The sequence below is a fragment of the Microtus pennsylvanicus genome, chromosome 15 (genome assembly GCF_037038515.1).
Source record: "Microtus pennsylvanicus isolate mMicPen1 chromosome 15, mMicPen1.hap1, whole genome shotgun sequence".
NCBI lineage: Eukaryota > Metazoa > Chordata > Mammalia > Rodentia > Cricetidae > Microtus > Microtus pennsylvanicus.
In genome coordinates this window covers 50,390,967-50,404,524 of record NC_134593.1, presented here as the reverse complement: position 1 = coordinate 50,404,524, position 13,558 = coordinate 50,390,967, and the positions used below count along the sequence as shown (strand labels likewise).

The 13,558-nt window shown below is 34.9% G+C and overlaps 1 protein-coding gene across 1 annotated transcript in view; it reads left to right on the top strand.

Moving 5' to 3' along the window:
- Window positions 1-8,897, top strand: part of Klhl1 (kelch like family member 1) — a 228,833-nt gene extending 219,936 nt beyond the window's left edge. Inside the window, exons 9-11 of the mRNA XM_075949699.1 lie at window positions 1,351-1,563; window positions 2,083-2,254; window positions 7,770-8,897. Of these exons, the coding sequence (XP_075805814.1) occupies window positions 1,351-1,563; window positions 2,083-2,254; window positions 7,770-7,829 (445 nt within the window). The 3' untranslated portion in view covers window positions 7,830-8,897. The remainder of the gene's footprint in view (window positions 1-1,350; window positions 1,564-2,082; window positions 2,255-7,769) is intronic.
- The last annotated feature ends 4,661 nt before the right edge of the window (window positions 8,898-13,558 follow it).

Below are 13,558 nucleotides of genomic sequence, written 5' to 3'. Positions count from 1 at the left end.
GCTTAGGTAAAATAGCAAATATAATCCATATACCACCAAGGCTTTCTTGACACAGATTCTGAATTGTGGCACTTAGAGACCTCAATAAACATATCTATATGTCTGCTTTATTTATTAATAGCAAACAGAATTACAGGATTTTTAAAAACTGTTTACTAATGTACAAATATATGCAATAGATAGATAGATAGGTAGTAGATAGATAGATGATATATATGATATTATGTGTCACATGCAAAAATATTAAAGGATTAAGTGTTCTCACATAGAAAGAAATCTCTACGAATTACCATAAGGTAAAGAAGTGATTTTTGAGGGTTAGACTCTGTATTTTTAAATCATTTAATCTCAGTCTTGATGTGTAACTTATTTTTGAAGTTAGTATGGGACAATTATGTATTCTGTCATTTATGTTTTAAATAAATGTTGATTGGCCAGTAGCCAGGCAGGAGGTATAGGCAAGACAGCCAGACAGGAAGTAGAGGCAGGGCAATAAGAACAGGAGTATTCTGGGAAGAAGTAAGCTCTTTCTGCAATCCTGCCCAGACACTGAAGAAGGAATATGTGACCTGCCCAGCCGAAAAAGAAACCAAGCCATGTGGCTAACATAGAAAAGAATAATGGTTTATATAAGTTATAAGAGCTAATACAAAACCTGAGCTATGGGCCAATCAGTTTATAACTAATGTAGACTGTGTGATTTCTTTGGGACAAAGGGCTATGGGAACTGGGCAGGACAGAAACCCCAACAAGCAAGCCCAACAAGCAGGCCCTTATGTTACGTGAAGGATCCTATCAAATATAGCAAAATGAGTGTAAATTTCAGAATTATCTATTCAAGCAAGTATCAAGAGTTTCCTGTGAAGTTTGCTTAAACTCCATAATACACAATACAAAAGACAGTTGTTATGACAACATGCATTAGCATATTCCATGGTTAGTGTCCTAGACTGTAACAGTGCAATTTGTTATCTGTGCATGTGGCAAGCAAGGTTACTGATTGGAAATAAGACTGTAACAGTGCTCTAACTGGTGTCATCTTTCTTCTAACTTTTTATATATTTTAAAAATCTAATAAATATTACCAAGTATTAATTCAAATTAATATATAATTTCTGTTTAATCATTTCTATTATATGCAAAGTAATAATAGTTTATAGATTCTAAGATTAGAAAACTATTTTTTTAATCTTAAAATACTGAATGTTGCAATAACAAAAATTCCATATCTATATGGACTTTCTTCGTTAAGATATGTATTTCACACTGTGCAATTTGTTTATAACTATATGTTTTACATTTTGCCATCCAAACTATAATGTTAACTGTTTATCTAATTTGTGTTTTCAGGTTGTATTCTGTTGGGGGTCGAGATGGGAGTTCTTGTTTGAGTTCAATGGAATATTATGATCCTCATACAAACAAGTGGAGCATGTGCGCACCGATGTGTAAGAGGAGAGGGGGTGTTGGAGTGGCCACCTGCGATGGTTTTCTCTATGCAGTGGGTGGTCATGATGCTCCTGCTTCAAACCACTGTTCCCGGCTCCTGGACTATGTGGAAAGGTGAGCCACAAGGGCACTAGAGTAGAGCAAATATGTCTCCCAAAACTAAATTAATTACTTCTCCTCTCCCTCTCTCCCTCTCTATCACTCTCCCTCCATCCCTTATTTCCCATTTCAAATAAGTGTATATGCCAATTGATGTAATTGAGGTCTTCCCAGTTTTAAGCCATTCCTTTGGCTTCATTAAATATTACCCCATTTAAATTTTGCACAAAATTTCAATTACTATGGAAAATAATGATATATGCATACAAATATTCATCTTGAAAACAAAGTTATTTATTTTACCAAATGAATTTTTAATCAATTTAAAGGTCCAGTTATGGTTTGCAAGTACTTAAAAAATTAAAATGACCATTATCATGACTAAAAGTTTCAGAACATTAATCCGTCCAAATTTTGACCTTGAGAACAAAATTTCTTAATTTTATTTTACAGTTCATACTTTTAAAAGTTATCATTTCTAGAATAAAATTTGAGTATAGTTGCACTTTGCATTTTATTGTCCTTGAATTTTAGGTATGATCCCAAAACAGACACATGGACTATGGTGGCGCCTCTGAGTATGCCTAGAGATGCTGTTGGTGTCTGTCTCCTTGGTGATCGACTATATGCTGTTGGTGGCTATGATGGGCAAACGTACCTCAACACCATGGAATCCTATGACCCACAAACTAATGAGTGGACACAGGTAACATTATTATGGGCATAGTTACTGGAAGTGAAACAGAATTTATTTAAATTACACCTTATGGAGAATGACTATCCGAATTGCAATCTATCTTGTATAACCACCTTGCCTTAAAGTGACTAATTTAGTCATGCATTGTGAAAGATGCAAGAAATGAATAATTCTGTGTATTATTTTCTCATGCATGTAATACTATAATAAATTTGTATTCCTAAAATATATTCATCTTTCAAGGTGTGCTTTAATAAATCAATACAAGGAACACAAGGGGTTGAGTGACCAAAACTAAAAATTGAGAGAATAATATATTTGCAAATGAAGCTATAATAGGATATTTGATTTTAAAAATGTCTGCAGTAAGAACACAGAGGTTGCAGAATTTGTCTTTCCTGACAGTAATTTTTTCCTGTGTGCATTATTGCTCTTTGTTGAGATTATCCACTTGGTAAAGCTGTAAAAATCAGTTAGCAATAATCTCGATGTCAAAAGCAGAAAACAGAGTAAATATATGTCCCCAGTTGATTTTACAAAATAAACAGAAAAGGATCCAAATTTCCTGGTGTTCATCAGATAGAAATCTCCATTGCCTGGCAAGTTGAAGAGAAATGATTGGCTCCTCTTGAGTGAATGATTATTTTTGAATATGCACTGGAGCTACCTACTCAGAATCAGAATAGAATGAAACAAGTCCCATTCTCTTTGAAAAGCTCCACTTATCTGAGTAGAGTAGGAAACAAGAAAACTACAGAGCAACCTCTTTAGAGAAGAAAGCATCCTGAACTACATAGCTGTGGTGGTCTTGCATACAAGAGACAGAAGGAAACATCCTCAGAAGTGTTCCTTTAAATTCAGTTGTTGTATACTTTCCTTTCATTTTCCTACCTTTGTCTTTACTTAAAAATATAACAGCAAGATATTAGTAAAGTTGCCATTGATGAGCACAGTAAAATTCAAAACTATTATCGAGTTGAAACTAACAGTACACAAAATTTATATGTTTTAATCTTATATAATTTAACAATTGACAGTTCTGATTTGGGTCATACAAACAAAGAAAACTTTATCTGAAAATTTTAATTCTATACATTAATGATATTTACATATATCATCATTGATAACACATCTTTAGTAATGTTTCATCTCAGCAGCCTCATTCAGTTAGATTAGCATCTATGTTCAATTGTTGGGTAAGACACCTTCATTGTGAATAACTACTTCTCCAAAAGCAAAACTATATATTTGCCTGACTTAGAGGAGTAAAGAAAAGATGTTGGTGGGGGTGGGGGAGGGGAAGAGCACTGTTAGAACTGAATTCTTTGACATTCCATTTTTTACTCCAGTTTCAAAAGGATTATTTACCCAAACAGCATTGGCTATAAAAGAAAGCAGGAATGGATTTTTTATATATTATTTCACCGAAATGCTCCAGGATATATTTTGATGCTTCACTTTACTAAGTCCCTAGTGTTTCCACAGCAGTTAGAGTGTGAATTCAGTACACTTTATTTGTTAGGAAAAAGTCTCACTTGCGTGGTATGAAGTTTAGACACAGTACCAATAATAAAGGAACGTTAGGTAAGTGGAATATATAGTTGCATAAAAATATAACGTAATATCTTCATTAAATATTTATGATAAAGTATCATTGTGCTTATCATTCCTCTAAAATTGAAATCAAAACAATGTCAGTGCTGATAACAGGTAAAAGTCTCCTGAAGGCTCTTTTCATCATTTTTCTAAATCTCTGGACCATATAGTAGTTTACAAACAGAAGATTAGTTTCATTATACTTTTGTTTTAATATAGTAAATATAAATTCTAAAACTATTAAATTAAATATTTTACATTTATAACTGGTACAATTCATAAATACAAAAGAAAAATACCAAATTAAACATTTTGCTGTTATATCTTTTCATCTATTAGACTTTTAAGACTTTTTAGTACCTATCAGGAGAAACCTCCCAGACACATACAAATAAATTTGCATATATGAAATAAAACACCTTTTGGAAATGTTCATTATTCTAGTCTAATTTTGTCCAATGAGCCTGGTCACTTTTGCTCTGTTTCCACTTTAAAGTGCATGAAATCTGTTGACTAGCTCCCCCACAAAGGGCTAGTCCTCAGAATAAATAAGGAAAATCTATTATCTTTGAAAATATCCAAGAATGCATGTTTTTAAAAATGTGCTACGTTAGATAGAATTATAAGAATTGTCATATTGGCACATATGTAGGTTAGTGAATTTTACTGTGACATTTAATATTGAGCTTAACCCTTGCACTTGGTTAGAAAATATGTATTTCTAGCAACAAAGTAAATTTATCATTTATCTCTGACCAAGGTGAAAGCACATAGTCTTCTTACTGCCACTACTGTGTGGAATGTTTATGCTGTAGGGCATGTGTAGATGCTTGTTACATACATCAATTGATTATTATCATTATTCTTTCATGCTGGAGTGAAATTTATATGGACCTAATTTATAAAGAGGAATTTTTGAAAAGTAACTAAGAAACCTGGTACCACAGATACACCTTTGCTTGACTGTACTAATGGAATCTGTGACCAGTCTTTTCTGGTCACCACAATGAAATTTATAATGCTAGAGGAAATAATAAGAGGAGTTTTTAGGATATATGAATTAAGTTAGTTCAAATAACAAAATATAATCTCTTTTCACTGTTTAAAAGATTGTAAGTGGAGGTTTCTTAGGAAAGAAACCTCCTGTCAGTTCCCAAATATCCATTTTGAGGGTTAAAAATTAATTACAAACTGTTTGGCCTAGTAGCTCAGACTTCTTATTTACTAGTTCCTACAACTTAAATTAACTCATTTTTATTATTCTATATTTTATTATAATCTGTCTTGTGACTTAACATCTTGCTTCTCCTGTATCTGCTGACATCTCTCTGATTCCACGTTCTTTATCTCTGTGCCTTTGCTTGGATTGCCTACCTTCCTCTATTCTCCCCTGACATAAGCCAAAGCAGCTTCTTTATTAACCAGCGGTCTTAAAACATAATCACAGCATGCAAAAGAACATCCCACATCAATTGATCTCAAAAATATAAAATGTTTAAAGCATAATCATAATATATTTGGCTGAGGAAATACTCATCATTGTGATATAGCCTACATGGACTACATAGAAAACTTTAGGCTCTAAATGTAATGTTGAAAGTGGCCTAAAAAGAAAAGGTAAGTTAAGCCGATAAATATTCAGGAATTATTTAGCTTTTTAAAAATCAGCATATGTAAGAGCTGGAGTAATAACTCTTGACAACTTTCACTGAGCAAAATAATTTGGAAAACATTGTTTGGGGAGATAAACAGGTAGTACTTTATATATGAACAGAAAGCCTGCAAATGATCCTTCTTTAAGAGAATAGATATTGAAGGATGTTTAACTTTTGTTTTTATTGTTCTCTCATACATTACATCCTGATGACAGTTTTCTCTCCCTTCACAATCATCCAAGCTCCCCATCCCTCATGACACTCTCCCTAAAGAAACAAACAAACAGCCCTTCAGGGACAGTATGGGAGGTTCTTCTGTCTATGTGTTTCTTTTATTGGTTAATTAATAAAGAAACTGGCTTGGCCTGGTAGGCTAGAACAGAGCAAGGTGGAGAAAACTAAACTGAATGCTGGGAGAAAGAAGAGAGGATTTAGGGAGAAGCCATGGAGCAGCCAGAGACAGAGGTGCTGAAACTTTGCTTGTAGGCCACAACCTCATTGTGATGCACATATTAATGGATATGCATTAAATTAAGATGTAAGAGTTAGCAAATAAGAAGCTAGAGCTAATAGGCCAAGCAGTGATTTAAATAACACAGTTTCAGTGTAATTATTTCAGAGCTAAGTGTCAGGGAACTAACTAGAGACCCCCTAAAAACACAAGGACACCAACCAAACATGGAATAACAAATTACAATAAAACTAGGTAGGCACAAACCCTCCTATCAAAGCTGGGCAAAGGGACCTCAGTAGGAAGAAAATGGTTTAAAAAGCAAGTAAAACTTGTCAGAGACACTCACCAACCTATCTTTCCCACTGTTAGGAGTCCCACAGGAAAACTAACCTACTCAACAGTAACATCTATGCAAAGATCTTAGTTCAGACCCCTACTGGGTCTGTGATTGTTGCATCAGTCTCTGTGAGCCCCTGTGAGCCCTGCTAATTGATTCTGTGAACCTGATGTCCTTGACCCCTCTGACTCTTATATTCCTTCCTCTCCCTCTTCTGTAGGGATTCCCTGGCTCCTGCTAGTCTTTGTCTGTGGGTCTTTGCAACTCCCATCAGTTTCTGGATCATGCCTTTCTGATGACAATTGGGCTTATAGATGTGATGTGGAGATGAACATATCTCCCATGCTCATGTATCCATAGGATTAACATAGTAAAATTGGCTTTCTACAAAAAGCAATCAATTGGGTTTCTATGAAACCCAACCCCCATCAAAATTCCAACACAATTCTTCACAGACCTTGAAAGGACAAAACACAACTTCAAATGAAAAACCAGCTAAACAAAAGCAAAAACAAACATGAATAGCTATAAAAAATAATAATTATATTTCAATTATTGGATTTTTAAAGCATAAAATGATTAGGAGAAAGATAAACCATTGTTATGTAAGATAAAATTGTAACTCCATGTTTAAACATAAGCAAAGAAAACCAGCTCACAAATCACAATCCCAGTGAACCTAGACAATACAATGAGGACCCTAAGAGAGACATACATAAATTTAATCTACATGGGAAGTTAAAAAAAAAAAAAGACAAGATCTCCTGAGTAAATTGGGATCATGAGGACATTGGGAGAGGGTTAAGGAGAGAGGAAAGATAGGAAGTTGGGACAGAGAAAAATGTAGAGCTCAATAAAAATCAATAAAAAGAATTATAACTCAAAAGGATACATTTGATTAGACAGTTTTTGAAACTTTTATTTTAATATATACCTAACAGTTTTATAATCAGGACCATTTTAGAAATTCTACATGTTCATTATAATGAGGATCATATTGCAAACACATTTAGCAAAGAGTGTACCGTTCAGTAATTATGTACTATCCCTGAAAAATATTTAATATGCTTTCTGTGAGTTATCTGCCTAGGATGAATGTATAATATATTTAATTCCATATGATATCTATGGAAATTACTTTAAAGTGGTTGCAGTTTCACCACTATTATAATGAAACATAACAAATGTTATCTTTGATATAACTTTTTAATTTAAATTTATTTCATTCAAATCTTACTTTAGAGATTTTTGCTAAAAATTTCTATGAGTAATTGCATGTTTTAATCACACTAATATAAAAGTAATTACAGTTTTAAAAGTAGTATTTTCAGTCCTTTCATTGTCTTGTGCTGTCTTTAACTGTAATGGGGTAATGTACATTTATTTATGATATACATATATTATATGATTTTAAAATATATCATAACTTATGTAGATTCATATGACAGTAATCTGTGTCTTTTGTTTCATTTTTTTTAACAGATGGCTTCCTTGAACATCGGCAGAGCAGGTGCCTGTGTGGTTGTCATCAAGCAACCTTGACTAATGTGCATAATGTTTGGAAGAATTTTCTTTGCTACTGTGGCTATTTTATATCGTATGGTAAGAATGAGAAAGAACTTCCTGAGATGATAACCTCTCAGGAACAGGATTTTTATAGATTTACCTGCTGGAGCCAAAAGCAACAGAAGATCAAACAGAATTATAGGAAAGATGAAAACACAGACACAACAAGGGGCCAAGGGTTAGTTAGTTCAGAAATGATACCTGGTAATGTTCTGTATCGTAGCATATGATAACTAGAGTTACCAAAGCCTGGTTTATCAGAAGAGACCCATATTTGTAATATAGAGAGTTCCTTAATGACAGATCACTCACCTGTTTTTATACTCTGTGAGGACATCCAACCAGCTGCCAAGAGTAGAAGTCATAATTCTTCATCTAGGAACATCTGATTGGTTTGATGTTTTTCTAATCAGATGTGATGATACTTAGGAAGCAGAATGTTTTGTTGGAACAAATGTGCTTCTTTCTTATTTTCCTCAGCTTTGAAAACAATTAGAGAGACAGATGACTGTTTGTCTCTTGCATTCAGAAAACAAACTGCCCTGCTAATCTAGGCTGCATATTGTATCCAAGATAATGGCTGGATTATATTGCAACTGTGTCGTCAGTCTGGAACTGGCAAACCCAAAAGACTGCACTAAGCTTTCCGCATCGCTTTGCATTGTCAACACGCTGAGCCAAAGAGTCAATACAGCTCTGGGCATTTGCCTCGTGCAGAGTTCAGTATAAGCATGGATGCTAGTTCTTTTGGATGTTAATATACCCACTGCATGCTCAAGACCCGTAGAACTTTGTCCTTTAAAACAAAACATAGAATTTTGAGACAGAGGTTTCCAAATCATTAAATTGGGATGATTATAACTGCTAGAAGGATGACTGAAAACAGATTTCTCATTTCCCAGTTCACACATCTTATACTGATATGCACATTATTTTAAACCAAATGTTTGTAAAACCAAGTGTAGAACTTTTATGTAACACCACTAATATATATCATGTAAATTATAAGAATAGTTAATAAAAGATAGAGCATTTGCTTTTATCAGTGTGTCTTTCTTCATTTGTATTTTAGAAAAGGTAAAACAAACTGACAAGGTTATTGTATTATAGGTGTGTTTATTTCCATGTGTGTGTTTTTCTGCATAAATTTTTTTTTTTTTTTTTGGTTTTTCGAGACAGGGTTTCTCTGTGGTTTTGGAGCCTGTCCTGGAACTAGCTCTTGTAGACCAGGCTGGTCTCGAACTCACAGAGATCCGCCTGCCTCTGCCTCCCAAGTGCTGGGATTAAAGGCGTGCGCCACCACCGCCCGGCTTTCTGCATAAATTTTATTAATATCTGCTCTCAGTTTGTGAGTTACATTTTCTCTGTTACTTCCTCTGATACAAGGTCATTACTTTTGAGCAGGCATCATGTATTATTTATTTCCTAGTAGTAGAAACATGTCAGATGGCACAGTGTGTTGAGTACTTTCCACACTGTTATGAGAATCTGAGTTCAAATCCCTATGCCCCATTAAAAAGCCGATCTTGTATCTTGCCTCTGTCATCCATATACTCCTAAATACGGGTATGAGACAGAGAAGGAAGAAGCCCAAGAAGCCCCAGGACCAACTAGTTTTGCCTTGTGCACTGACAAGCAGGAAGAGACTTATCTCAATCATGTTATAATCCAAGGAAAAGACAGGTGAATTCGTCCTCTGGCCTCTATTGATATGTCATTACTCACAGGTACCTCTGACCCCAAGACATCAAACACATAGACACATCCAAAATTTCACACCATTATAATTTTATCTAATCAAAGAAATTAATATATAATGTTCAAAAAAGGAAGATATTTTATACAAGTAGCAAAAAAGTTTACCTAGAAAAATACTAATAAAACAAAATTTAAAAACAAGGAATGATCTTGTTAACCCTTTCATGTTCTGAAGATAAAATTATATGATCAATATAGATTTTTTTTTAAATCTATAGAAACATTAAATGAACTGAATGTGTTTAAAAACACCCCAAAGTTCTCTTGGTCCTTCTTAGATATCTATAGTCTTACAGAGTGCGTGACTCTTTCTATTATGTATTACAATTTGTTTACATTTTTATGACTGTGTGTAGAGTGAGTATACCCCTGTATGACTGAGCATTCATGACATAAGCATAGCCATGTCAAGGACACCAAAACCTCAGACTCAGGTCACGTCCAGGAGAACGGCAAATACTTTTCTTGTCCATGTAAAGACACTGAGAATGTTTTCAGAATTTACCAAGCACAGCTTCCTCCTGAAGATTAGCTGCATCCTGAGATTGTCTCTCTCTAGAAATTCCCCTATTGATATTTGTAGTAATAGGAGTGGCAGGGCTGCGTCCCCAGCACCCCGGCTGCCTGGCTAGCTTATGCCCAAAATAACAACACACAAACTGTATTTATTTAATCACTGCTTGGCCCATTTCTATCTAGCCTCTTCTAGGCTAATTCTCACATATTAATTTAGCCCATTTCTAATCATCTGTGTAGCACCCCTAGGTGCGCTTACTGGGAAGATTCTAGCCTATGTCCATCCTGGGTCAGAGCTTCATCGCGTGAGTCTGCCTGGGAGCTGGGAGCATGGCATCTCCCTGAGGCTTCTGCTCCCGAGAGGAGAGCTGTGGAGTCTGAGCTCACTACTTCTTCCTCCCAGCATTCTGTTCTGTTTACTCCACCTACCTATGTTCTAACCAATAAAATGGGCCAAGGCAGTTACTTTATTAGCCAATGACCTTCCTCCATCAGATATTAGCTAGCTCAGTTCCTCCTTCATCACGGCAGGACATATCCATTTGCTCCGTCAGCTTTCTATTTTATCCCCATCTCCTTCTCATCCAGTGCTCTCTAATAAAAGGGCTGATATATATCTTTTTTTTACTATACATAGCAATTCAAATTCCCATTCCTTCTCCTCCCCACCACATCCCCTCCATATAACTTCTCACATCGCCCCATCCAATCCTCAGAGAGGGCAAGGCACACTGCCTTATGGAAGGTCCAAGGCCCTCCCCCACTATGTCAAGTCCAAGCAAGGCATCCATCCAAAGAGAATAGGTTCTCAAAAAGCCAGTACATGCAGTAGGGGTAAATCCTGGTGTCACTACCAGTGGCCCCTCAACCTGCTCCAGTCATGCAACTGTCAACCACACTCAGAGAGACCAGTTTGTTTCCATGCTTGGTCCTTCCCAGTCAGGCTGGAGTTGGTGAAGTCCTATTAGTTTCAGTGGGTAAACTTGTCATGGTCTTGACCTCTTTGTTCACATTCTTATTCCTCCCACTCTTCAACTAGACCCTATGAAGCTCAGTCTAGTGCTTTTATGTGAGTTAAGAAAACATATATAGATCCACCTGGAAATTGAAAATAGACAAGATTGCCCGACAAAATTGGGAGCATGGGGGTTGGGCAAGAAGGGAGGGTAGAAGGTGAAGAATAGGGGAGAAGAAGAGGAGTGAGGGAATGGAATAGTCAAGAATGAGGAAGGATAGAGTTGAGAGCAAGGAAAGAGATATCTTGATTGAAGGAACCATTATAGGGTTAGCAGAAACTTGGGTCTAGAGAAATTCCCAGGAATCCACAAGGATTACCCCAGCTAAGACACTAAGCAATAGAGGAGAGGGAGCCCGATCTTGACTTTCCCTGTAGTCAGACTGATGAATATCTTAAATATCACCATAGAACCTTCATCCAGCAACTAATGAAAACAAGGGTTGAGTTTATAAGTTGTCTTTTCTTCTATAACATAGGGTCTAGCCAGTCCCAGCTTTTCTAGTCATATATCTTCCACTTCTCAATTACCCATCAGAGCAATCCCCAAACTGTACAGATCATAGCTGAAATGTTTTCCTAAGTCCAATATTATTGCTTTTAAACTATATTTAACTGCTTTTTATTATAATTAACATTGATGATTTTTCTTTGCTAGTATTCACATATTACTGGTTACTGGTTATTTTTGTATTACAACGATCAAAATAACAGAGAGACCTGCGTCAAGGAGGAAAATATTTTTTTAGCTCATGGTTTCAGGGAATTCAGTCAATGATCCTTTTTTTTTTTTTTTTTTTTTTTTTTTTGATCCTGGATTCCTGGCAAGAAAGAGCAATTTAGTGGAAAAAACAAATGTGTTTTCCTGTAACCACCATCCCTTACAGTCTTCACCTCACACAATTTTTACTGCCTGAGAAACCTAACAGCACTGAATGTTAAACACATGAGCTTGTATCTGTACGTGATTTCTATGGATATTGGAAGGAGTTGACAGTCCAATTATCATCCAATTTATAAATGAGTGCCTTTGTATGGGATATCATTTTCAATCAAGTATTTTATTGCCTCCAGACATCTGGCAAAATGGATCATATATGCTTGTATCATACAGATCAGCCATCCGGATCTGATTTTCTACATGAGAACAATAGAGGATAGCTTGGGATATACACTCGCAGATTATGAAAGTATTAGGATGAGATAAAATCTAGACTGAAATTTAACTTTGAAATATCAATACTCTTAATACAGCCATTAGTAATTTTTTGAACTGATATGCTGTAGCCTTTGGTTAAGCTATAGGGATTTCAATGAATTGAGACAATAACATTGACAATGTCACCTTTATACAGAGTACCATTCTCTGTATCTGTTGTATTTTATATGCCCCTTTTCTTCTTGGAGAACCTCTATTCTCCTTGCAGTTAATTATTGAGGTAACTTCCCATTACTGCATATGACAAATAGGATTAGTCTCCTGTAAAAGAACTAAACTAATTTCAAAACAAAACAAAATGATTTCTCAATATTATTGTCACCATGAGACTATTTTGTAATATTTTTTCATTATGGAAAATGCTTCTATGGAGGATGCCTTGTACACAGCTCAAATATTTTTCATTGTTGCCTGAAAATAAAGAACATTAATTTTCTATTAAATAGCCCTTAGATGCAGAGTATTAAAACTCATTTCTGTTAATTCTAACACGAGGAGTAAGGGAGCTCTTTGTGTTAACATTATCCTCCAATGATATATTACTCACCTCAATGTACGTAGATAATTTTTGTAAGGGGATATACTGAAACAATAACTTTGCATTAATATTTTCTGTTTGTAATGAACTGCACTTATACACATGATGATTACAAATATTATCAAATGAATGCTGTTAAATTAGCTAATCAGAATAATTCACAAACTTCTCCATTCTCCATAAAATTTCAAAGAATTTTGAACTCACTAAAACAAAATATACATGGAGACTATGAAACATTAGCAGAAGTATTTCATAAAGAAATACTATAGTGATATTGATAGCTAACAATTAATATTTTAAAAAATAAAAGAAAGGGTTTTTTTTTTATTTATTTTGTCTGTTTTGCTTTTGAGTTCAGGACTTTTTGCCCAGAGGAGAGATATCCATTAAATCTTAATTCCTTGAGGACCTATAAATCTATTTCTCACGATCCTATGCTGTGAAAACTGTAGACTAAATCCCTATGATGAGCTGCCTTTGTCAAAACAGCTAGATTGCTTATAAATAATATTGATAATAGTAGAATATAAAGTTTTGAGCTTGTAAATATTTGCATGTGTCTTTATGGAGTAGTTAATAAACTCAAAAATAAAATTGACAGAAATACACACAAAAGAAAAATCTGCATATTAAGTACAAAATTCAAGAACAGTTAC